At 42.2% G+C, this 26,123-nt stretch overlaps 2 protein-coding genes across 2 annotated transcripts in view; one reads left to right on the forward strand and one right to left on the reverse strand.

Annotated features, from left to right (window-relative positions):
* Positions 1–1,699: 1,699 nt before the first annotated feature.
* On the reverse strand, positions 1,700–4,798 carry IL9 (interleukin 9). The gene is made up of 5 exons (XM_010981731.1): positions 4,656–4,798; positions 4,504–4,539; positions 4,386–4,418; positions 3,077–3,208; positions 1,700–1,904 (listed from the first exon to the last, which is right to left on the reverse strand). The coding sequence occupies exons 1-5, from the start codon at positions 4,767–4,769 to the stop codon at positions 1,794–1,796; spliced, it is 426 nt and encodes a 141-aa protein (XP_010980033.1). The 5' UTR covers positions 4,770–4,798; the 3' UTR covers positions 1,700–1,793.
* A 9,569-nt stretch (positions 4,799–14,367) lies between these two features.
* Positions 14,368–26,123, forward strand: part of FBXL21P (F-box and leucine rich repeat protein 21) — a 33,738-nt gene continuing 21,982 nt past the window's right edge. The window contains exon 1 of the mRNA XM_031449077.2: positions 14,368–14,425. The gene's annotated coding sequence lies outside the window, so the exon portion shown is untranslated. The remainder of the gene's footprint in view (positions 14,426–26,123) is intronic.

Here is a 26,123-nt window from a genome sequence, read left to right on the forward strand (position 1 = left end):
GTCCACCTATTCAGATGCTAATCTCATCCAGAAACACCTCCACAGACACACTCAGAATAACATTTAGTCAGATATCAGGCACCCTGGGGCCTGGGCAAGTTGACACACATTTACTGTCACTGATCACTACAGGAAAATGGGGCACGAGAGGATGGCGGTGTCCCAGGTCTCAGTTGAGTCCCTGGGAACTGCCCTACCACGTGAGAGTCCTTGGCTTTGAGCAGGAAAGAATTCAAAGAATTCTGAGCCAGGCATAGTAGAGTGAAGATAGATTTATTCAGAGATACACAGTCCTTAGACAGAGTGTGGTCCATCTCACTCAGGAGGGAGAGTGGCCATGGCGTGTCGGGTTGTTAGTTTTTATGGGCTTGGTTATTTCATATGCTAACAAGTGGGAGGATTATTCGAACTACTCTAGGGAAGGGGCAGGGATTCCCAGGAATTGGGCCCCACCCACCTTTGACCTTTTATGATCAGTATTGGAACTGTCATGGCGCCTGTGGGAGTGCCATTCACCATGCTGATGTATTACAATGAAGCTCAAGGTCTGCTTGGAGTTGAACCTCCTGCCATCGTGGTGCTAATTGCTGTGTCATTCGTTTACTGGTTGTGCCCTGCCCCCTTCCCTCCTGTCTCCCTGTGGCAGCCAGACAGCCTAGTTCAGGAATTCCCTGGGTGTACACCCGTGAGGCTCTGCATCCCAGGCACAAGGTGGTGCTAGCTGAGGGTCTTCCAAGGGAATCGATGACTGTATTTGTGAAGGAGAGGCTGGGCTGGTCTAACAAGGTAACTCACAAATCTTAGGTATTGGAATACTGATCTGAGTTCTGCTAGACTAACTTGTAAATCTAGGTTAATTAGTGTTGGTTTGCTGTTTATGTGTTTTTGCTAGCCAGCTGGATTTTCAAAGATACATATCTGGCTTTGGAATGTTGGTTTGCTGCCTCCCCGCCTCCACTTTTGTGATGATAATGCTGCTAAAGCTGTTCCATGCCTATTGGCCGAATACCCCAAGCTTGTACTTTACCCTATAAAACCTTACGCTTACGTCTTGGAGGGGCTCAGAGCTTTGGAGCAGAAGCCCCTCTGAGCCCGCCAGCGTAATACATCTGAGTACTCCAACCCTCCGAGTGGTGCTTGTTTCTTGACTGGCCTGTCGTTTCCGTAACATATTGATCCCAGGATTTATCTGCTTTCTGCTCTGACCCAGAGGGTCTGCTCCATGATCTTCTGATTCAGCGAGTTCAAGCACTTTGCTTTCTTATATACAAACATGCCCATGTTCTTGAGTGTCTCTCATCTGGACTTAACCAGCTGCTGCCTTCACCCATTTCAGGTAGTTGGTTTCTCAGGACCCTAAATGCCTTGGTGATGCTCTGAGCCTCCCTCCACCAGCACCCGGAGGTGGGGCACCTCTGGCCTGCCTTTGGCCTCCCCTACAACAGCCCTCAGACTGTCCACAGACACCCCCTTCATAACAGCCCCAGACACAGTTCATGAGGCTTCCAGTCTGTGTTCAGGGTAACGAATCCTGTTATTACAGGAGTATTTGACCCATCAGCCCATTGACAGAGTTGTAGCTTTCTTTTTTCTGAGCAACAAAGAACAAGTAAGTACCAGAGACCAGACTGAGATTTTTCCATATCTATTTATTCCAAAATAAAGACATAAATTTTTAAACAAATTATTACAACTAATTTTGCTTTAGCATGGCTTATTTGATTTTTTTAACTGCAACAACTTAAACAGGAAGCTTTTAAAATTCAATAAATAGAATAAATAGTATGTCATCTTCACACTCTGCCTCTCATCCTTTCTTTCTGGAAACTTTCCAGGAGACTCCTCAGGAATGTCAGTGTATTGCCTGCTATGGTTTGGTTGCATGGCTGTTCACAGGAAAAAGACTGTGGGGACAAAGTTAACAAAGGCAGAGTGACTAAAACAGCATGGAAACCAGCAGCCCCAGGAGCCACCCTACCCAGAGCCTGGTAAGTGGGGGAGGGGGTGGGAGAGACAAGCATGGGGGAAGGGAAGGGGTGGAACTAATGGATAGGGAGTCCAGGGCTAGCATTTTGTGTAGGCAGTGTAGGTGGTTGACTTTGTGGTAGGATTTCAGGGGTCTGCTTCACATACACGCACAAGTGCGCGCACACACACACACACCCTATCAAATGGTTCTAAATTTCTTCATTAGGGGAAATCTTCTTGGGATTCTTTCAGGCCTAAATTTTATTATTACCCTTTTTGATTGTCTTTCCAAGGTCATTTTATAACACAATGGCTAAGGGCAGGACTTTGAGATCACATAGACCAGAGTTCAAATCTCAACACTGCCACTTACTAAATATATAGCCTTTGGCAAATTAGTTAACCTCACTGAGCCTCAGCTTCCCCTGCTACAAAGTGAGGGTGGTTAAGTCTGACAATTATCTTTAAGGTAGGTATTCAATGAAACAGGATGTATTAAGCCCTTAGAACCAAATGCTGTTGAGGGCAGAAACTCCTGCAATCAAATAGCTGAGTGAGGAGGGGCCCTCCTGTGGCGACATTAATGAGAAAAAGTTTGCCCCGCTCCCCTTTCCTCCAGCGACTAGGTGTACACTGAAGAAGTGCTGATAGGCATTTAGGGCAAATGACAAGCTTCCACCTGGCTGTGAGTGTGTCTTCCTTCAAACACCTCCTTAGCCAGTGGAATGAAAACCTTTAACTTACAGGCCACAACATCCACTCAGGTAGCAAATTGAATCTCTAGAATAATTTAGAATTGCATGGGCTATCGCCCTGATTTTCTAGATTTTAGCTTCTGATTACAATGAGGATGGATTCTTTCACCACTCAAGAGATGGAGAGAAGTAAAAGCCAATATATGGGTGAGTGTTTTTTTAAATAAGAGGGAACAGTGAGTTCCCTGGGCAGATCTCACTTTAATTCTATTGTTCTGATTAATTCTTAGATGTCCCTTATCAACCTTAACTACCAGTTCCAACTTTATTGTCCCTTGTTATTCAGATGGAGTTGGCATTGACATTCACATGAAAATAACCAACCAGAGCACATCACAGGTAAAAACACTCACGCCACACTTGTTGTTCTTGAGGGCTTCAACCGTTTTCTTCACCCTATTGAAAATCAGGGGGAATCTTGTTTTCAGTGTTGTGTTGGCCATCTGTGTCAGACCCTCCTGGAAGCATGCCGTGGTGCAGTTGTCCTGGTAAATAACAAGGATTTAGGAAAGGAAACAGGGCAGTTTTGAGTAGGAATCACAGAGACAATGTTTTTAGAGACTGTTTTAACTTAACCAATGTAACCTAAACTTGCATTATTTTTAGTCAGGCCCCTTGCTAGCAGAGTAAATGATCTTCAGTATTTCAAGGTGAGGCCATTTTTCCACAGTGACACTCCCTGAAGATTTCCAGTTTGTTCCATCCAGGGAACATGAGGCCTGAGGACCCCGGAAAACAGCCAGTCCTGAGTCTGCTTTTCAAAGGACCTGTTCCAAGTCTTGTCATAGTGAGTTTGAAAGTACAGAGAAAGGAAAAGCCTTTTCACATCAGCCAGATGGGATATGCCAGTTGAATACAGCCAGTGTTTCAGCAGTAGCTCAAATCATGGGATATAAATAAGGGGAGAGGCTGGGCTGTTAATGTGTGGTCCCTCCTCAGAGGGCGCCATACACTATTCTCATCTAATGGATGGACCGTGATTGTGTGTGACATTTGACCTCAGCTGGGGGAAGAGGCTCAGATTCTCCCAAGTCTTGCTTGTAAGAGAGTAAAGCAGAACAGCACCTTGGTAAAGGTTGCCTCCTACCCTTAACCAGGAAATTCCTGCCACACTTCCCCTCTGCCCCTCTGGGAATAACCACCCCCCCCCAGGAAATCCTTTTTACTTCCCCGCCACCCACAGCCTCAGACACCCTGTCCCCCTAGGGGACAGCATTCAAACCTTGCAATAGCCACTCTAAATCAGCCAAATAGAAAGGAGGGAGGAGGCACCGCACAGAGACAGTTAAGGCCGAAAGAAGGACAAAGGGTGGTCATTTTATTTACATTGTTTTGCAACCCTAGAGTTACCAGCAAATGAATTAGCAATGTGATATGAGCCCCAGTTTGAATTAATTGTGCACATGGCCACTAATCTAAAAATACATTCAATATTCTTTTTTAAATGGTGAAAAGTGTTTAAACTTCTCAAGGAGACCAAATACAAAGAAATGTATATAGTATGGAATTTTAAGATTTCAAAGGTTTTAAAAGGATATACTAATCTGTAACAATTGCCATTAAGTCACACTTTCTTATTTAAAATATCAATTAGAGCAATTAATTTTTTCCTAAAAACTTTAAAAAAAACACACAAGATCAAGATGATTTTACTATACTTACAGAAGGAATGGGCAGACACAAACAGTCAGTCACCTGCAAAAGAGAAGTTTCAGAGTGAAGATTCCAGATGTGAAAATTAAAATTGGTTTGGAAAGTTCTTAAAAGAGCATTTACTCACGTTGCTGCTGCAGCTGCATTTTGAAGGTGGATGTTTCTAAAGTAAGTAAAGAGATAAGAACCCATAATGAGTGGTGTGTTTTCCACCCTCTTATACTTCACTTAAATTTTCAACAGCTGCCTTTCCCACTGGCGCCCCCCTCTGCAGCTTACCTGCAGGTTGTTGATGAGGTACTCAGCATCCTTGATCCCAGTCAAGGTCAAACACCCCTGGCTGGCCACAGAGCAGAGGAGCAGGGCCGAGGCAAGGACCACGGACAGGAGCATCTTGACTCGAGACTGGAGCTTGGTCTTCAGATGCCTTCAAATTGAGTCGTATTTAAAGCTCTCCAACAAACATGGAAAAACCCTGACATCAAACTGATACCAATGCCCACTTTTTCTCTGTAAATTTGGGCTACCTGACATTGAAAAAAATGTATATGTGTATGTATCTCAGACTGAGTCACTTGACAAAGACTGCATTACATTTTCACAGGAAATATCATTCCTCAGAAAAGATGCTTTTCAAAAAGTTGGGTACCGAGATGCTATAGGAAAAGCTAGAGATCTTAAAACCGTAATTTTTTTTAAGGCAAAGATTCTGGTTGTGAGAGTGAAAATACTTTACATGAAAGCCCAGATCTGTATTTTCCCCTTCTTACTTTATTAGAAATGCTGATATAGTAGCCAGTCACCGATATTCTAACGAAGTGGGGCAGGGAGGATGAGAAATAGTGCAGGATTGCTTTTGGTTTTTGCCAGCTCAGTCTCGTCCTTGCAACCTCAATCTTACTCCCAAATCTGAACCATGTCTTTGATGCCTGGGGCCAGATTCTCCACCTCATACAAATGCATCTTTGAACAAGTGTCTAAAGCAGGAACTCTTCAGCTGTAAGCACAAGAATGCAACAACAGCACCTGTTAAAACTGGTCTGGAGATTCCTTAATGTCTTGAGGGAACTTACATAGCACTGGGCAACATTAAGTAAAAACTCTGTGCTTGAGATAGGGTAATAGCTAACATTTATTGAGTGCTTACTACACATCATTGCAATTCTAAGCACTTTATATGAATAGAGCATGTAATCCATACAGCTGCCAAGTGAGGTATGTACTAATTTGTCATCCTCAATTTTTACTTTTTAAAACATTGTCTGTCTCTTAGCTTCCCAGTCCTTTGATGGAGCTGTTCTTATCACTGTGAGCCAGAAAGCAGTCTCACTGTAGCTCTATGAGGTAAGTACTATAGTTATCCTCATTATTTTATAGATGGGGAAACTGAGGCACAGAGTGGCAAATAATTTGCATAAAACCACACAACCAGAAAGAAACAAAATTTGTGTTCAAGCCCAGAAGTCTGACTCGTGGGTTCAGCCCTTAATCCTCTGGCTTTCCTGCTTCTCCGTGTGTTTTTTGTCTGCCTCTCCCATCAGGACATATGCCCCCTGTGAGTCTAGTTCAGGTGCCTGGGGAACAGTGGCCTATCACTAAATGCTTGTTGGGTCAAATCATTAATGCAAACAGTTTCTGAAGTAGTGAGAAAGGTGCACATAAACTGAGATTGTGTTAGGTTTCAAGTCTAGTTTCTAGGGTACATTTTTGAAGGTGTGTGTGCTTTGAGAAAATATGTCTCCTACATATGGGGAAGAGATGGGGATTCTTTTACTTGGTACTTTATGCCATAGTGGCCAATGGGAACAAACCCATAGGATTTCTCACCACTGCTGTGAGAGTGTGGGGTGTTACTGCTTTTCTCATTGCATGTTTTTCCTTAGGAGTGGTGATGGATCACTGGTGTTTGGCTAAACTATGCAAAAGGGAAGTATCTTGGTGGCAAACAAGGTAAAAAGAAATTAGCTTTTTTGCTAAATTCACAAATCCTCCTGCAGCTCTGACTTCCAAGCCTGTCCTCTGCAGGTACTAAGAAGAAGGTGCAAAGGCCTCCCAGCTTATAGCAAACACTTTTATTACAGAGTTCTGTATCTATGCCCTTTGCTCCTGCTAAGGTCTGCCTGGAATATTCTTCCTCAGCTCTTCCATTTGTGGCCCGCTCTTATCCTTCAGGTTTCAACTCAAAAGCCACCTCCTCCATGAAGCCCTCCCTGACTCTAGTAATCATTGCAATCTGCAGGATTCTGTCATAGCGTCTGTTCCTCCTACTGGGACATAAGTTCCATAAGAGCTGATGTAATGACTGACTCTTGTTCATCTTTGTATTCCCAGAGCACGGTCTGTATATTAAGTGCTCAGCAGTTACCGGTGCAATGAATGAATGACGAATAAATTTAATTTTGTAAAAACTTATTAAATTTATATTATTTATGAAATGACCCGTACATGTTCCCAGTGGATCAGTAACCAAAAAAAAAAAAAAAAAGAGCGGGAATAACATTTAAAAACCTGAGCCAGGAAAGTTTTTGAGTGATTCAGCAGTTAATGAAACAAATCCTCCTGTTCTGTAGTCTCCTGAGAAATCTAAAGTGAGTCTCTCTCTCCTCTGTTTCAATTCTCATTGAACTGCTTGAGGGAGGCACATCAGGTGTGGGAACTCGAGCTCTGTAAAGGATGAAATAGAAAGAGAGAACTAGGTAAGTATTCTTTACAACTTTTTCCCATCTCCCCACCCCCTCTGTTATAAAAAAGGAAAGAGTATTGAAATGGTAGCTCTGCAGTTCAAAACAGAATTAAGATAGTAGATGTTTATCTACGCAAAGTCTAAAACTTTTGACGTTTAGCTTCTAGGATTTCTTTCCATATCAAAATGTAAGTATGCAAATAATCTCTTACAGAGGAAATACACCAAGCTCAGAAATTAATTACTCACCTATTTCAAATTTCAAGGAGATTGAAGAGTAAGATGCTTACCAAGATTTAGCATAGATAACATATTTTACAATAAATGACAAATGACAATACTCAACCATTTATTTTGCTCTAAAGATAAAGTCTGACATTTTTATTTTGTGATAAAAAACCATGTGTCATGGATTATTTCTCTAGGAATAAAGCAAAAGGGTTATTTGTTCTAGGAAGCCACAGCACAATATGACACACCCCAAAAAAGGCACTAAACTTCTAAGTAAAACCCACTCTACCTTTTTCTGTAAGCAGCCTAGAGATAACTTGTTATGAGAATCTTCAAGCACTAATTTCTTAATCAAATAGTTATTTCTAGGTTAGTATTTCCCAATCAAATGTGATGGGCAAACCCCACTGGAGGTGCTGCCATCCCTGTAGTGGTTTCTCCCCCAAGGAGGTGAGTTCTAGCTGGTGCCCTGCACCCCTCCCCTTGCATCCCTTCTAAGCGAATTCTGGGTCCCAAGAACATAGGGCCTGCTGCTCGCAGATTGGCTCCTATGCAGTTTCCAGAGCTCCAGGACCTAGGACCCTCTCCTTCCTTCCCTCTCCCCTCCTCTTCCTCCTCCTCACTGTCGGTGAATAAGAATCCAAGCTATCCTTAAAAATGGAATTTTCACAGTCCATCATGACCTAAAACCTGTCCCTACATTTGATAGAGACTGTGGGGCCCCCTTTCCTGTGGCCAGTTTATTGGTGTCCATCTAATTAAGAAAGGATAGGGACTTCTGTTCTGAAGCACACTGGGGAAGGCACTAGAATTTACTGAACCCTTACTATACACACGGTAACATATTAAGCACTTGATGTATATGATCTGACTCAAGCCTCTCAACCATCTTTATCAGCCCTGTTTTATAGATGTGGAAACTGACGCTCAGAGAGGCTGAGAGTCGCTGTAGTCACAGCTGGCAACTTGAACTGAACGTATCTGACCCAAGGCCGGTGCTCCTATCTCCTGTACCGTACATCAGTCTCCATTTCTGCTGACCCAACTATATGGCCTATATTCCAAGACCACTTAATACAATCAGAAAATCAAAGTTGGCTTTGGGGCTGGAGGAGGGAGATTCTGGATGTCAGCTGCATTGGTTTCCCAGGGCTGCCATAACAAAGTACCACAACCTGGGTGACTTAAAGCAGCAGAAATTTATTCTCTCGTGGTTCTAGAGGCCAAAGGTCTGAAATCAAGGTGTGGGCAGGGCTGGAAGCAGCCTGACCCCTGCAGAGGTGGCTGTTGGGAAGAGGCAGAGAAGAAGGCTAGGAGGTTAGAAGGGTTGGGCAGACCCTGTGTCATCAAGGATGCTTTGGCCACAAATGGCAGGAACCCCAGTTAACACTGGCTTAAACGATGAGGAAATTTGCCATCTCAGAAAAGAGCAAATCTGTGGCGAGGGTGGTCTCCAGGGTTGGAGGACAAAGACTCAGGTGACTCTGTCTCTCCGCTGGTTGGCTTTGTCTTCAGGGTGTGTCCCCTGGTGGCTGCAAGCCTTAGGTCCAGATCTCACATCCAGACATGATGATATAAACTCTAATCTGGAACTGAAGGTCCAGCATTTTTAATGCTTTCATTTTCAACACATACTACCAAAGTGCCTTCCAGAAAGTTGTTCTGTGATAGAAGAGAGTAATTTATTATAATCTCATTAGTCAGGTTTAAGAATGCCAATTTCTGACACCCCTGCCAACACTGGATTTTTTATTAACTTTGGACAGTGTGCCTGGCACGTAATAGATACTAATATATGTCTAATTAATTAGTTATTACTCATTTGTGTTTCTTTATTTGTTTATTACCTGAATGTACCCAGTTTTCTGTTTCTGTTTTGCTTACTGGTTTCTAAGAGTTCCCTGTATATCTTTGTTTTTCAGATATAATGCATTTATTTTTCTCTATTTGCTCTGGTCGTAGTGTTTTTTTGGCTGTGTAGACATTTTCATGTGACCGATATAAAACACTTCTTTTTCTGGGCTTCATTATTCAGTTATTTCTTTTTTTAGCAATGACATCTCTAATCTTTGGAGTTTATTTGAGAGTATAAAAGAAATCCAATTTATTTTTCTTCTAAGTTTGGTCAATAGTATTATTGGCTAAATATCTCTTTTCCTTACTGATTTAGAATACCACCTTTACTGAGCACTGCATTTCCAGTTTGCTTAGCTGTGTTTCTGGACTCTCTGATTTGTCCCAATAAGCTCTTTGTTACACTGGTGATCTTTAGTTTCTGTGGCTTTTTGAATATCAAACTATATGGTTGGGAATATCTTCCTGCCTCTTATTGCTTGTCATTTTCAAAAGTGTCTTAGATGGTTTCAAACATTTAAAGCTCTAGATTGGCTTTAGAATCCTTTTGATAAGTTTCCTCAAGAAAAAAATACTACTAGGATTTTAACTGGGATTGGGATTGTGTTCAATATAAATGGAACTTGGAAAACTCGGTATCTTTAAAATATTGAATCTCTCCATCCAGGATGATGTCTCTGTGTAGCCTTCTTAAAATTTCCCTGAACTTAATTTTACAGTTCTTTTTTCATACAGGTTTTGCATAGTTTTGTGAAATTTATTCCTAGGTTTACCTATTTATTCAGCAATATTCATTGAGAACTTCTTATATCCTGGGCATTGTTCTAGGCTCTTCAGACAAAGCAGTGAGCAAAACAAAGTGCCTGATCTTGGGAAGCCCATATTCTAGAGAGCAGAAAAAGTCAATAAACAAAAACAATGGTAAATTTCTGGTGGTCATAAGTGCCATGAGCACAAAAGCAGGTGAGGAAACAGTGAGTGGTAGAGTGTGGGAGCTACGGCCTTTAAGGTGGCCAGTGAGTCCTCTCTGCTACAGTGATTTATGTAGAGGCCCAAAGAAAGTAAGTGACTGAGTCAGGCAGGGGTCTTGGGGAAGAACGTTTCAGGCAGAGGGAATAGAAAGCACAAAGGCCCTGAGGCTAGAGTGTGTCTGCCATGCAGGAGGAACAGCACGGGGGCCAGTGTTTCTCAAGCGGAGTGACTGGAAATAAAGAATGGAAATATTGGGGTCAGAGAGGGGGCCAGAAGGGAAATCCTTTAGAGCCTGATAGGCTGAGAGGAGGACTTAAGATTTTACCCTAAATAAGGTGGGAGCCATTGGAGGGCTTTGAGCAGAGGAATAATGTGATTTGGCCCATATTTTAGGTCATGAAGAATAGCTGCTGTGTGGGCAATAGCTGGGGCACAAGAGTGGAGGACTTGATCCCCTTTTACAGTTAGGAGATCAGTTAGGCTGCTACTGAGATAGTCTGTGTGAGAGCTGATGGTGGCTTGGACCAAGGTGGTATCAATAGTGGTAGAAAGGAATAATCAGAATCTAGATATATGTTTAAGATAAAGCCGATAGATATGATGGTGGGAGAAAGAGATAGGGTCATTAACTGAGATAAGGGAGACTGCAGAAGAAACAGGCATGGGAGTGGAGGAGTTGTAGTGGGTTGTAACTGAGCAGGGCCCTGTGGGGTCTTCTGGGGCAGACCCCTTCCCCATATCCTCTGCTTCAGCTCCTCTCTGAAGCATCCAGATAATAGTATGCAATGCACATTATTGAGTTGTTTTACAGATGCTAAAACCACCACTAAATGGAAGAAATTAACTACGTGACCATGAGACGTAGCCCCCAGACCTACCAGCACCTAAGGATCGATAATGTTAACTCCTGTGACACTGCCCTGTTACCTCACCATTAACCAATTAGAGAACTGTGCATGAGCTGATCACATATCCAGGGACTCCCCTCCCTCACCTGGCCTCTAAAACACTTTCCTGAAACTCATGGAGGAGTTTGGGCTTTTTCAACACTAGCTGTCCTGGACTCCTTGTACGGCATTCTAGAATAAATGCTGCACTTTACCACAACCCAGTGTCAATTGATTGGCTTTACTGCATGTGGGTGAGTGGACCCAAGTTTGGTTCAGTATCAGGGTGAATTTTGTTTTGGATATGGTTAGTTTGAGATGCCTCTTAAGTATCCACGGGCATGTTGAGTAGGTAACTGGATATAAAAGGGTAAAGAAAGAGGTGAAGTGTTTTCTGTTTTAATAGCTATTGGGTACAGGGTTGTATTTTCTAACTGGTTATTGCTAACATATAGACATAATAGTTAGCTTTTGCTGTGTAATAAAAGACCACCACACTTTAGTGGCATGCAGCAGTAATTACTAATTTCATGTCTCTGAGCTTCAGCTTGGTTTAACTGAACTGCTGTGCTGATCTTGCCCAGGCTCACTTATATATCTGCAGGTTTGCAGTAGTTGGTTAATCTAGGTTGGGCCTGAATGGAGCATTTTAGCTCTCCCACATACCTGAGACCAGTAGGATAATCCAGAAATATTCTTCTTACAGTAGCAAAGGAAGTGTAAGAGTAAGTCCAATGCTTAGATTCATCTCAAGCCTCTGCTTGCCTCACTTCTGCCTACATACCACTGCCAAAGAAAGCCGTAGGGCTGATCAATGAGTAAAACAGGTCACCTTGCCCACAGTGAAAGGACATCCAGCAGTCACATGGGAAAGAACATGGATATGGGGAGGAGTGAGGAACTAGGGCCAAATGATGCAATCCAACACAATAGAAAAGTTATTAATATTTGCGTCTTTATCTTGTACCCACCAGCTAACTACTGAAACTGCTTATTCTAATGATTTTCGGTTGATTCTCTCTTTTTTTTCCCTTGAGTAGATGTTTTCACCTGAAAATAATAATCCTCTAGTCCAGGGATCAGCAAATTTTTCTTAAATGTCCAGCTAGTAAATATTTCAGTCTTTGTAGGCCATATAGTCTCTGTCACAACTCCTCAATTCTGTTGCTATTGCAGGAAAGCAGCTATAGACATTATGTACATTAATGGGTGTGGCTTTGTCTCAATAAAACTTCATTTAAAAAAAAAAAAGCTGCCAGACCAAGTTTGCTGCTCTAATCAGTTCCTGTAAAATACTATGTCTTATTTCTTTTTGTTGTTATTTCATAGCTAGAAATAAGGAAATGCAGTTGTGGTCAAAGCAAGCCATGTGGCCATTTTCTTCACTTTACAAGGAATGCTGTCAGTGTTTTCCATTTAAATGTTTGCTATTGATTTCATAACAGGGAGTAATTTTGAATGTCTAGTTTACTAAGTTTTTATTAGAAATAGTTGCTGAATTTTATCAAATGCCTTTTTAAGTTCCTGTCAGGACCATGAGTTGTATCTTTTCACTAATACATGTGATAAATTGTTTTAATAGATTACCAAATGTTGAATCATCCTTACATTCCTGGAATAAGTTCTGTTTGGTCATACTACATTACCATTTTAATACGTTGCTGGATTCAATCTGCTATTCCTTTATCTTGAATTTTTTTATTTGTAATGCACACTGGAGGTCTTCCTAGGCTTAGGCATCCATTCAGACTCACAAAACTGTCCTAGGTTACACTCAGTACCTGTTTACTCCAAAGGGTAGAGGATGGGCATAACTTACAGGAGGGCAGCGTTAGTTGCTCCTCTTGGTGGGAGTGGTCCTCACAGTCACCCAGGAGCCATTCCTATAACCCGCCAGATGAGATGGCTCAGGTGTGAAGAATGAAGACTTCCATTGGGAGGGGGGAGGATGGTCGTGGCTTAAAGGCCTATGTCCGTAGAAGCAAATGTCTCTTGGAAGAGGTCCATAGGTGGGGCTTCCAAGTCCCCTGCATTCAGGGGAGCCCAAGGCTGTGGCGTCCCCATGAGGAATCTGTAGTTCACTTACCTTCCTCCCAGTCCAGACACCCTCTGCCAAGCAGGCCCACTTGATATTTTACCTTCATCTGGTTTTCAGAGACACAGAACTAAAAAATTAATGGAAAGGCCAAATTTCAGAAGGGGAAGTGATTGTGTTAACACATTACATTCATGATCTACATCCATAGTGATTTCATTCTTAATTTTCCCTTTTTGTGGCTTTCTTTTTCAGGTTTTGGTTGGGGTTATGTTATCCTCATAAAGTGAGCTAAGAAGCCTTCCACCTTTCTCTATACTTTGGAGGAGTTTAATTAGTATGAACATTTTCGGTGTTCCCTCACTCCTCTATGGAAAGCAGGGGATTTTTTCCTATTTTCACAAACCCAGTGACAAAAGTGCCTAGGACACAGCAGTTAGAATTTCTGCTATCCTTTCCATGCTACCCAGAGAGAGAGGCCGAAGGCATTGTTCTGGGTTCCTGTCGTGATTTTAAGGGAAACTTTTACAATGTCTGGAGCTCTTGGTGTCCTGAAATGAAGGAGGGGGATGTCCTCAAATCCCTTGCAGTGGAAACTCACTTAGTGACACCAGCCTTGACCTTCAAGTGGAACAGTATGTTCACACAATGAAAAGCATCCACCATCTCCCGGGAGAAGCTTCAGCTAGCAGCTCATGCCATTGTTGCCTTTGCATATCCAGCTGCTGTCATGTCATATCCTCCAGGAATACCAGCCAGTGTGCTGTGCTGAAGGTTGCTGCAGCCACTGGGGCCAGTGCTATTGCTGGCTGCTCCGCTCCTGGAAACTTCAGCGACCAGATCCAGGCAGCCTTCTGGGAACCGTGACTACCGGTGGTTACTGACCCTAAGGCCAGCTACCCGCCTCTCACAGAGTCATCTTATGTTAACTCACCTCCCATTGTTCTGTGTAGCACAGATTTCCTCTGCACCTGTGGACAAGACCATCCTGCATAGCAGCCACGGGGCTCCCTCTGTGGGTCTGATACAGGGGATGCTGGCCGGGGAAGTTCTGCGCCTGCGCAGCTCCATCTCCCATGAGCCCCGGCGTGAGCTCTCCTTATACGCAGACGCTGAAGACACGGAGGAGACGAGCAGGCCGCCGCTGAAAGGCTGTGACCAAGGAGGAGCTTCAGGGTGAACGGACTGCTCCAGCTGCAGAACTTAACGACCTTACGGCTCCTCAGTCTGACTGGGCTGCAGGCAGGTGTCCTCTGCCCTAGTCAGCGGTTCTCACCTCAAGACTGAGCCAGCCCGCCTCAGAGGCCGGCCCTGCAGGCCAGGGGTAGGGACGTCCGACGAGTTTCCTTAAGCTGCTCTGTCATGGACTCTTCAACAGAAAATGCAGGTAAGGCTGACAGAAAATAAACCACTTCTTTAAGAAAAAAAAAAAAAAGAAGAATATTTACCTAATAATATTCTCATAGAACTTGTCCATAAAATCTGAATCTGATGACTTTTGGAGGTTAATGCTTTGGCATTTTCTGTTTTTTATCTTTTTAGTGCTCTCTTAGGTTTTTTACATCTTGATCTTTTTAATGTACATTTTCCTAGAAATTTATCCCAGATTTGTGCTAACAAAGTAGTGTTATTGTTCGTTTTACCCACATTTTCTCTTTGATAAAACGTAGAAGAAATTTGTGTATTTGATTATTTTCAGTCAAGTTGCACTTCTATTTATCAATACAGTGAATGATTTTTCTTACCGTTCTAATTTAGCAAAAATGCTAAATTTAGGTTAGTAATTATTGCCTTTATTAATTCCTTCTCCTTACTCAATTTATTTTATTGTTTGTCTTCTAGCTCCTTGAGTCATATGTTTGCTTTATTTTTTTAAACAAATAGTAGCTCCAATTATTGAGTACACTGTATGGCAGGCATAATGCTACATGTTTTATTTGCCTTGTCTCCATGAACACTTGTAACATCCCATAAGGCCTCTTAAGAAGTCTTTAGAGCAGAGTGGCTGTGAGTGCAGACTCGAGCTACAGTTGCTGCCGTTTATACCTTTGTGACCTTGTGCTTCTATTTCCTCATCTGTAAAATGGAATAATCATATTATCCACGTTATAGGCGATAAATAAAATCATACACATAAAAGCCCCTAGGACAGTGTCTGGCACATAATTTGCATCCTGGAAGTAGTTGACATTATTATTTAAAGATGGAGCATTAAAGCTTTATGAAGTTAAGTAACTTGTCCAGGATCACATTACTAGATAAGAAACCACTCTTTTGAACACATTCTGTGGAGCCTTGCATAGATTTTGGTATGTAGTTTGCTCATTCTCATTAATTTCTTAATGATCTGTCATTTCAGTTTCAGTTTCTTCCTTGATGAAGTTTCTATTGTTTTTCCTCTGTATGAAACCTTTTTGTTTCTTCCTATCTGCATGATCTTCATCCTTGAAACTCAGAAATTTCACCAGAATTTGTCTAATGTGGGTATTTTTTCTTATTCCTGACTAGCACATAGCTCGTTTGATCGTAAGATCATAATCTTTCTTCCAGTTAAAATCTTTTCTATTTTTTTTAATCTCTAACCTTTGTTTTTTCTTCTCTTAAAATTCCTATTGTACATATGTTGAAATGTCCTAACCTTTTTTTTTTTTCCTTCATGCTTTTGTTTTTCCCTTAAATTTCTTATCATTGTTTTTGCTTCTGATTTCTGGAGGAACTTTTGGATTGGGTCCTTTAAGTCCCAATTCATTTATCTCCAGAATCCAGTCTGTTGTTTAACTGTGTCTATTGAGGGCTTTTATTTCCCCCACCAATGGACATTTTAATTTAAAGTTTTCAATGTGCACTCCAAAAAGTATGTAATAAGCTCATGAAGTCCGTCTTGCACCATTTTTGTAAAAAATGATTAAAAATTCCACCAAAACTTTAATTGCTATTAAATTTCTTCTACCTTGGATGCAACCATCCAATTTCTCTTTCTCCAAAATCTGACACCTACTGCGAGACCCTAAATCAGTTTTTTGGTTCAGGCTACTTTCCCCCATACTTTACCTGTTTCTTTCCATCTTTGTTGATCGTTAATAAAGTATTTATTTTAGAACAATTTAAGATTTACAAAACAATCATGAATATAGCACAGGAAGTTCTCATAAACCCCACATCTAATTTCCCCAACTATTAACATCTTACATTTGTTACACATGGTACATTTGTTACAACTGATGAACGAGCATTGATACATTATTATTAACGAAAGTCTATACCTTATTCAGATTTTCTTAGTTTTCACTTAATCTCCTCTTTCTGTTTCAGAATCTCATCCAGGACACCTCATTATGTTTAGTCATGTCTCTTTAGGCTCTTTTTGGCTATGACAGTCCTCACTTTTCTTGTTTTTGATGACCTTGACAGTTTCGAGGAGTACTTGTCAGGTATTTTGTAGAATGTCCCTCAAACTGAGATTTGTCTTATGTTTTTCTCATGATTACACTGAGGTTGTGTGTTTTGGGAGGAAGACCACGGAAGTAAAATGTTATTTTCATCACATTGTATCCATGATACATGCATCAGTGTGACTTAGCCCTGTTGATGGTGACTTGACCATCTGGCTGAGGTAGCGTTTGTCAGGTTTCTTACTGTAGGATTACTCTTTTTCCCTCTTTCCATACTGTGCTGTTTGGAAGGGAGTCACCATACATTGCCCACTCTTAAGGAGTGGGGAGGTATGTTCCATTTCCTTGAAGCTGAGTATCTACATAAGTTATTTGGATTCTTCTGCATGGGAGGTTTGTCTCCTTATTTATGTATCTCAGTATGGACTCATGAATATTTACTTTACACTTTGGGTTATAATCCAATACTGCTTTATTTATTTTGTTGCTCAAATTCTTCCAGCTTTGGCCACTTGGGAGCTGTATTAATTGTCTTCTGTGTCCCTTTTGACCCCATCAATGTGGCCTTTTTTTTGTTTTTGTATTTTGAGTGCTGTATTACTTTCTGGTTCTATAAGATTTTCCAGGCTCATCTTGTCTATTTGCTTCCCCAGTCTTAGGATCAGCCATTTCTCCAAAGAGTACTGATTCCTTTTACTGGGAAGTGGAATTAGAAAGTAAGATGGAAGCTAGATGTGCTCAGTGCTACTGGGCTTTTTTCCAGGTGTGCAATTATATTTTCTATTTTTAAGAATTGTTGCATATTGTTTCCTTTCCCTAACAGCCTTCTGTGAGAATAAGAATTATAAAAAAAAAACATATACACAGGAAACATGAGGGAGAAGAACTCTGTTATTAAGTGCTTTTACACTCAGGATGATTTGCTCTGAATGTTCCATTTAAACCACTGAGCATTTTTATTTATCTGGTAATTTTTTGCTCTGTTGATGCATATGGATGGCTTTTCAGAAAGATAATCAGGATTGGTAGCTGAGATGGGTCCCAGCAGAGACTTTGTAAGCCAATGTAATTTTTCTGTCCTTAACAAAAACAGAAGACAAACAGATGTATACTTTTTTCTTTAGCAGTTTAGAGATTGAATAGTTTGTCCAGGACAGGGATGGTACTGTAAGCAGGGCTGAGAGCTGCTTGGGTGGGGTTTCACCTTAGCTCAAGAGCAAAGTCTCCTTGTCTTGGAAGTTGGACATCAGCTGGCAGAGTCTCTCTCTAGGTGGCATCTTGCTCATCACTGACCTCACAGAGTCTTTTCTGAATACAAGCCCTGCCCTCTGCAGCCTCAAGGATGCAGATTATAAGCGAGGTGACTGGACTTCACTCCCCTTGTTCTCTAGCACCTGCCATAGGTACTTTAGGTAGAATACTCAAAAAAAGTTGAATTTCATCTCTGCTCACTGCTTTTTCTGTAGCCTGCTCTGTCTCTAGCTCCCGGACGGGGTTTCATGAATGGCGATCCCTTCAATTACCCCCAGGGGAACTTCCTTTCATGGTGTGGTAGCTGATCAGCCCTCCCCTCACTCTGCTCCTCCCTGTGCCATTCCAAACTGAAACCTCATCAGATGACAAGGTTGGTGTACTAATTATTTACTGATGTGTGACAAATTACTCCAAAAGTTAGCAGCTTAAAACAACACATTTATTCTCTCACAGTTTCTGTCTGTCAGGAATCCAGGCATGGCTTAGCTGGGTCTTCTACTTCCAGGTCTCTCACAAGGTTACAATCAAGTGTCAGCAAAGGCTTGTGTGGTCCCATCCAAAGACTCGGTTGTGGGAAGGATCTGCCTTGAAGCCGACATGGTTTGGGCAGGATTCAGTTCCTCAGGGGTTGTTGTACTGAAGATTTTTGTTCACCTCTTGCTTGAGGCTGCTCTCAGTTCTTGTTCCTTGGGTCTCTCCAGTATAGCAGCTGGCTTCACCCAAGTGGCCAATAGAGAGCTAGCAAAATGAAAGCACAATCTTTTACAACCTAATTACAGAAAAGACACCCCATCACTAGGTCCAGCTCCCACTCAAGGGTAAAAGTTTATACGAGAACATAAATAACGGGAGACAGGATCATTGGGGCCATCTTAGAAGTTGACCTACCACATGTAAGGATGAGACCCTACTCCCATCTCCAGTTGGGATACATAATTTTTCATCTGGTATGGTTGGATTTTTTCTGTAGGATGTTGGGAAAGAACACATGTAAGACAAGTGGGCTTAAGACACTGCCTTAGTCCTGGATACCATGAATTTGAGTTTGAAATTATGGAAAGAGCTTTAGGTGAAAGTGTTCAGTCAGTTGTTGCTCAATAATCATTCTTTTAGCACTTTCTATAAGCCAGCTCTTAAGTTAGATTTTCTATATATATTATCTCACTTTAAACCAGTTCTTTGAGGAAGGCATTACTACCCAGAATTTTTGAATGAAGAAATTGGCGTATAGAGAAGTGAGGTTACTTTCCAATGTCTGAGCATCCCAGTACCCTGAGCAGCTCCCTCCCCACCCCAGGATTGGCTGACTCATCCAGCTGCAGCCTCTGTCTCAAAGGGGACAGGGCTCTGTGTATCAGCACCTTAGGACTGTAGTAGAATTCACTTCCTACGCACCCTCTCAAGTCTGTTAACTCTATCTAGTTGGCCCCCAATGCAAACTGTTGGATTCTGTCTCCGTTTCCACCTCTCCATCCTGCTGCCTTGGATGGAATGCATCAAAATGACTGTCTCCTTGGTTCCTTACTGAGTCTCCTCATAATCATGGCAAGCCCTGCTCCTCCATGGCTAATGACAGGTCACAGGAACCCAGCCCAACTTAGAGGGCAGGTTTCTCACCACACACTCCCCAGCCCACTGGACTACGTAGACCTCCAGGGTCACTCAGCTAGTGAGAGGCAGAGCCAGGAGTCAACCCATGCTCTTTGTGTTATCTCATTCTGCCTCTCAGGTTGACCATTAAAGTGAATAGATAATTCAGACTCAACACTGTTTCTGTTGTTCTTTCCATAGTCTAGATAGTGTTAATTTGATTAAATAGGTAAAAATGGAATAGAGGAAATGAATAAAAGTTCTACATGGCCACAGTCACAATCGTGTGTGAGTGAAAGTCAAGATCAGGGTGGCAGGCACCATGCCTCAGAGCAATGGTGGGAAGAGGCAGCAGGACATGACACCCTGAGCATCCCAAGGGCTTATTTCACTGCTCCTTTTGGTGGAAAAAAAGGCATCATTTCTGGTTATATTTCTGTTGTCTCCAGAATGCCTGGGACACCAAGCCCACAAAACCATGTGCGTTAGTGTCTGCCTAAAAGAAGGAAAGAGTAATGTGTTTCCGCGTTAGTTTCAGGAAAAAAGATAAGCAAAGCAAAGAAGGAAACAGCCACTTTGCTGCTCATGATGCTGCGTCAGAGGCAGACTGGAGGATCCTGCAGAATGCCTCTAAAAGTTCTCAGTAACAGCAGGGGATCCCCATGGCCAGTGTTCATCACTTCAGTCATCCCAGTGGGGTTTCAGTTTGGCTCAAAGAGTGCAGCCTTTGCTGAGCAGAGTATCCTCTTAATTAAAAATGGTTACATGATTTTATGAAGTAGTGTTACTGATGGCCCTTTTAGATAAGGTATTGTATCATTCATTCTACCTCGTCCTCATTATCCTTCTAAGGAAGAGTTGGGGGTCTTGGTTAGGATCAGGGTCAGGATCAGAGTGTGGGTAGGCTCCTTTTATAGGCTTGTCCTCCTGGGAATGTTTGATTCAGGCGAATACCCCCTTTTTCTGGAAGCTTGCTCCTCTCGTGATCCCGGGGACAGCACAGTTCCTGACTTTCTTCCTGTCTCATGCACTACCTCTCAGTGTCCTTTGCTGGCTCCTGGCCCTCTCTCCAGCCTCTCCACACTCCAGCACTCAGTTCTGGGCTCTTGGCTCTTCTGTGCCATGACTTAGATGCTCTCCTTTAGTCCTGGCTTTACACCACCCACATGCTGGTCACTCTCAGTTGTATCTCCAGCACTGACAGCTGCAGTGAGCTACAAACTTGTGTTATAAGTGTACCATATTTAAAAAGGTCCAGATTTTGTTTCCCTGTGAATAGTCATATACCATTTCCCGTAATCCCTCAGCCATCAAGGTGTAGCAAGGTGACTGGAAAGAATTTTTATATCCTTCAATACAGTCGAATTCTATATATGAAGAGAAGATTCTCTTGCCCCCTCCCCATCTCTGCTTGCTAGGCTGTGATGCTTGCTGCCCCAGAGCAGGAGAAGAATGGACCAGGATGAATGAAAGTTGGAAGCCCGCCTCTTCTGGTACCAAGGGATTGTAGGGGAAAGAAGGTGGGGCAAAAGAGGCAGATACATGAGTGCTAATCTTCCCTCTCCGAACTTCTGCCCAGGCAGGGGGAGGTGTGTTATAGCTCTTAAGTGCAATGCTGTGAGTTTTTGTCCAGTTTACTTTGGAGGCTGAGAAAACATCACTCTTCTGACCCTTACGCCAGTCTGGGTGGTGGGGTACAGATGGTGGACAAACATATCAGAGTGAAATCAGTGGTGTGGCATGGTCAGGCAGAGATGGTGCTGGATGGTAGCTCTCTAAAGCTACCCTCAGTTCCCACGTAGTGAGGATGGGACTCAGAAATTCCCATGTGTTTCCAAAGTGTCCATGGACCACAGCTGAGTAGAGAGCTAGTAAACGTCCATAGGGCTATGATGTGCATTCAGGCCAGGAGCTGGGCGGAACATGTGGCAGGGGGTGTATAGGGCCAGCTGACAAAGAGGCTGAGTCATCCAGGGAGTCCCAGAGCCTTCACCGAGCTCTCACAAAGCCACTGGCTACCAGCTTCAGCAGGGTACACCAATGGGGCAAGCAGTGACCAGGGAAATGCAAACAGGGTGCACTGCGGTAGAGTCCAGACGAGGGAGAGGGACCAAAAGGTACAAAGACTCCTTCCAGGTACTGCTGGGAGTGCACCGTGGGCTCCTACCATCTTGAGGAAGAGAGGAGTGATGAGGTGGAAATCTGAGAGATTGAATCTATTTAAATTCTTCCCTCAGTTGAAGAATCCCAGACTAGGTTAACTCTAGTTCCCTTCCTCCACCTGCCCCCATCCCCTCATGGGTCAGGAATCATGAAGGAGATCTGAGAAGAGGCTGTGATTTCTTTGCATCGTTGAGTTACACTTAATGGAACCAAAAATTTCCTTAACTCATAAATCTGACTGTTAAAAGACATCTAACATGTATATTAGACTAATCCTAGCCCAGACTGAATTCTGGACCCCTCTCCTAAAAGACCAACAAATACACAAAGAAACACCTGGTTTACTCCCAGTTTTCTCTACCTCAGTCAGTGACAGCACCAGGCCCCATGGGTTTAAGAATCACCATTGATTTCTCCTATCCCCTCACCCCTCACATCTAATCCATCAGTAAGTCCTGCCAGCTCTTCCTTCAGACATATGCAAAACCCACTTGTCTTTCTCCACCTTAACTGTTATCCTTGCAAAGACTATTACAGTATCTTCCCCCCGTTCTCATTAGTGGGACTGCTTCCTACCTATATGGAGCATTATGTGTGGTAGAAAAAGATACCCCTTTCTACAGGTCAATGTAGCCCCATGCTGGATGCAGGGCTTGGTGAGTGGTGCAAAAACTGGATTACAACCCTGCTCACCTGCTCTGCCTGCTTCCCCTGCATAGAATCCAAATGACAAAAACAGAACCAGCAGCCCTCCTCACTCCTAAGCTTTACCCTATGGTCCATCACCCACTGGCAGTCAGAGTGATCTTTTAAAAATATGAATCGGATATCACTGCCCTGCTTGAAGACCCTTGGTGTTCTCCAAACCCTTGGCACAGAGTTTCTGATCCCCCTGCCCCTGCCCCTGCAGCCCATGGTGCCCTACATGCTGGGACCCTCTGCTCACCTCTCCAGCCTCATCATGCATGCTCACAGTCACGCTGACTTGTTTCTTCTGTAGGATGCCAGTCTGTTCTTTGTGCTCCTGCTATTCCCTCAGACTGGAAAATGCAGGCTGGCTCCTTCTAGTCATCCAGGTTTGAGCTCAGATGTCTCCTTCTCAGTAAGGATTTTTCTAAATGCCCCTATTCATACTGTCTTCCTCCCACACTCTCTATCATATTACCTATTTTCTTTTCTCCATAGCATTTACCAACCTCTAAAATCTTCTTTTTCACATATTCATTGGTCTCCTCTCTCAAGAATAAAAGCTCCAAAAGCAGGGACCATTTTTATCTGGTCCACTTCTCTTTTCAGAGTCTCAAACAGTGAATGGCATATATTTTTTGAATGGACGTTTGAATTAAAGAATGAATGATGAAGATTGCATGTGGTGCTGTTGTAGGTGTCTCATAAAAAGACTGCAAACTGCTGACTGGCAAAGCCAAGCCTTAAATGCATACAGATGGAAGAATAAACACAGGAAACCAGTGAGCAATTTGCCAGACAGTGAACCACGCACTCATGTTATAAACTTTTCAGTAGTAAATAGCATGGCAGGTTGACATCAGAGCCATCAGTGAATCTTAATAAAAGTCATTCTTAAGTAAAATTTTACCAATATTTCTTAAGTTCAAAAATAGTGATTATAATGTACTCTGCCTGGAATATAAAACCATTGATGGAAACTATTGATGTCTAGATTACCCTAAGAGTTAGGCTGAGGATTTCTTACCTAAAGAAAAACTTATTTAACAAGTAATTCACATAGTATACTCTGTTTTGCTAATTTGATGAGGTTGATAGTGAAATCTCTCCCCCTCTTCCTTTTTATGTCTAAATTATATAACATGGTAAAAGATGCCCTTCAGTTGTGTGATTATGTTACTAAGGAATCTTTCAGCGTGTTGTCTTTCATTACTGAATTAAAACTAGAAAAGAGCAAGTTTGAATGTGGCTGGGTACTTTTACAAAGCCAGGCAACGCACATCCTCCTGATGACCGTCTTATTTTCTGACTCTGAAACTTTTTTTTTTCCAATTGTCTGCATCCTGTTTGTGGTTTTAAAAGTCTGATCACAAAGAATGATATAACTTATAACTTATACTAAACAATAATTCAAACAAAATAATCTTAACATCTATTCGTCATCAAGCATTCAGGTTTTCTAAAGCATTATTCATTGTGTTATTAAATCCCAGAACTGCCCACTTTCACACAGTTTACTCCACAGCCCTTGTAAATGAGTATTACTGATTGTGACTGAGCCGTGTCATAACACTTCGCGGAACTACTACAATTAGGACAATTATCGGGAGTCATCATCTTCTGCTACTTCATTTGCTCCTAATGTTCAGTCCTCCTAAGATAGGCTTGTGGTCTGAGGCTCCGACTTGAGGTTTCTTTTCTCACAGTTTCTTCTGTTTAATTTAGGAAAAGCTGTAGTTGCACAGCAGACTAGGTTTCATGGACATGTGTTGCGATTACTATAAGATACTAATTAAATATATGCTCTGTTGAGCAGTAGAAAAAACAATTTTTACTTAAAACCCACTCTACTTTTCTTCTTCTTTCCTCTTTCTCTCCTGTATTGCCTTCCTTCCTTCCTATGTCTGTTGAGTTTCAACTATGCATGAAGCCCAGTATGAGTCAGCTGCACATGAAAACATTTATAAAGGACCCTGTTCTGTGCCTGGAATACAGTAGATGTTCCACTGGCAAAAAAGAAAGAAAAAGAAAAAGAAAAAAAAGAAAAAGAAAAAATAAAGAAAAAAATAAAGAAAAAGAAAAAAGAAAAAAAATCAAGTATATGGTTTATACCTTTGACCCTGACATGGTTGAATTTTTTATTTGGACTAACCTAGACAGAAATCAGTTAGTCTAAGCTCTCTTCTCATATCATAGAATCTTTGATAAATTGTCCGTCCTCCATCTTTTGCTTAAGTAAGTGGATTTTGCCATGATGCCGTATGGTATGGAAAAAGACCTGTACTATCATTCAAAAAATGTTGAATAATTTGCAAGATAGAGTATATGAAGCAGAGTGCAGTAGAAAATGCATTGGAATGGAAATCAGTAGATCTGATTTCAGGTCCAGATTTTGTCCCCAATGTGCTGTGTAACCTTGAGTCAATCATTCCTTCCATGTGAGCCTCACTTTCCTCATATGAAAAATTAGAGGATTTATTACTCAGGATTCTTTTGATCAAAAGTGACAGAAATCCAGCTAAAGCTAGTTCAGGCAGAAAAGAGAATTTTTCAAGTCAAGCATCTTCAGGCATGGCTGGATCCAGGAATTAGACAACATCAGTGGAACACTGTCTCTTCTTTTGCTCTGCTTATCTCTGTGCTGGGCTCATTGCTGTTCCTTTAGATGGGCTTCCTCTGTGTGCCCAAAGGAAACAGCCACTGTAATTCATGCTTGCATCACCCTGGTTATAAACTCTAGAGAAAAGGACTACTGTTTCCCAAGATCTGTATACCAATCTGAGGAAATCTGAGCATGGATCTGCTTTGGTCACATGGCTATCCTTTGGCCCTATTTCTGCTGCTAAGGCAGTAGGTACTATCATTGTCCAAGTATGGATCATGTGTCTACCACTGAAATTGGTTTGGGGGAAGGAAGGTTCTTGGTTTCCATCCTAGTGTTCATTTTCTGGCCACAGAAAAGAGCTAGAAAGTCTTGGGGTAGCAGAAATGTGCTCTCAGCCTTCCCAGACATCTCTTTCTCCAAGCCTCTGATCGATGAGACACAGAACCGGAGAGCATTTCACCTTTAAAGTAAAGTTATGGCCCATTTGCTTTGCTCATCTCTCTGCCAAGTCCTAGCGGATGATAGTAAGTTTGGTTACTTACTAGGAGGGTTTTTATCTCCCCAAAAGATGAGGTGCTTGCCCAAAGTTAAATGGCTAGATTATGACGAAATCTGCGCTAAAACTCACACCTCCCCACACCTTTGCTTTTTTTTTTTTTTTTTTTTTTCCCCCTCAAACAAGTGACACTGATTTACCACTTGGTGCTTGAGATCATGGGATACTCCAATTTGGAAGCAGATGACAGGTTAGTTCCTCTCAGGTCCAACTTGAAAATCTCCTTGTAAGTTTATATGATTTGTATTCCTAGAACATGAGCATTTTTAGAGCATCCTGGTTGACAAGCTCAATCAGATATCACAGCTTTTGACTAAGAGGATATGTAGAATGACTACGCTGAATTATTCTTTTGCAAGAAATGCAGTCTGTCATTTCCAAGCACAGACAAAAGTAAGATGTGGAATGTGCACTGAGAGGCTCACAGGACAGCAGAAACCTCAATTTCCTCACCTATAAAATGAGAGGGTTAGACTAAATGACTCCTAAGTTCCTCCAAAAGTCTGTGTGTATATGATAAGGCCTGTTGGAGTTTCTTTCAGACTTTTGACCCCTGGGGCAGAGTTTATTTTAATGAGTAGAGCAGTGAGGTGCTGGAGATGCTTGGGGTGCTGGGGTTGTGAGTATTTGGCCTTCTCGGTGCTGTCTCCAGGGTGTAGGCAGTCAGAGTCCTGCTCCCTAAACACAGAAGCCTGGCTTGTTGACTCCTGAAACTTCAGCACTGGCACTTCATTTTGCTTCTGCCTTTGATCTCTCCAAAAGGACCTGTAACAATCTTAGAAAAGGCAGCTTGTTTAAGCTGTAATCAGAAGCTTTCCTGTGTGCTAGTTTTGAAAGA

The sequence above is a fragment of the Camelus dromedarius genome, chromosome 3, assembly GCF_036321535.1.
Source record: "Camelus dromedarius isolate mCamDro1 chromosome 3, mCamDro1.pat, whole genome shotgun sequence".
NCBI classification, from domain to species: domain Eukaryota; kingdom Metazoa; phylum Chordata; class Mammalia; order Artiodactyla; family Camelidae; genus Camelus; species Camelus dromedarius.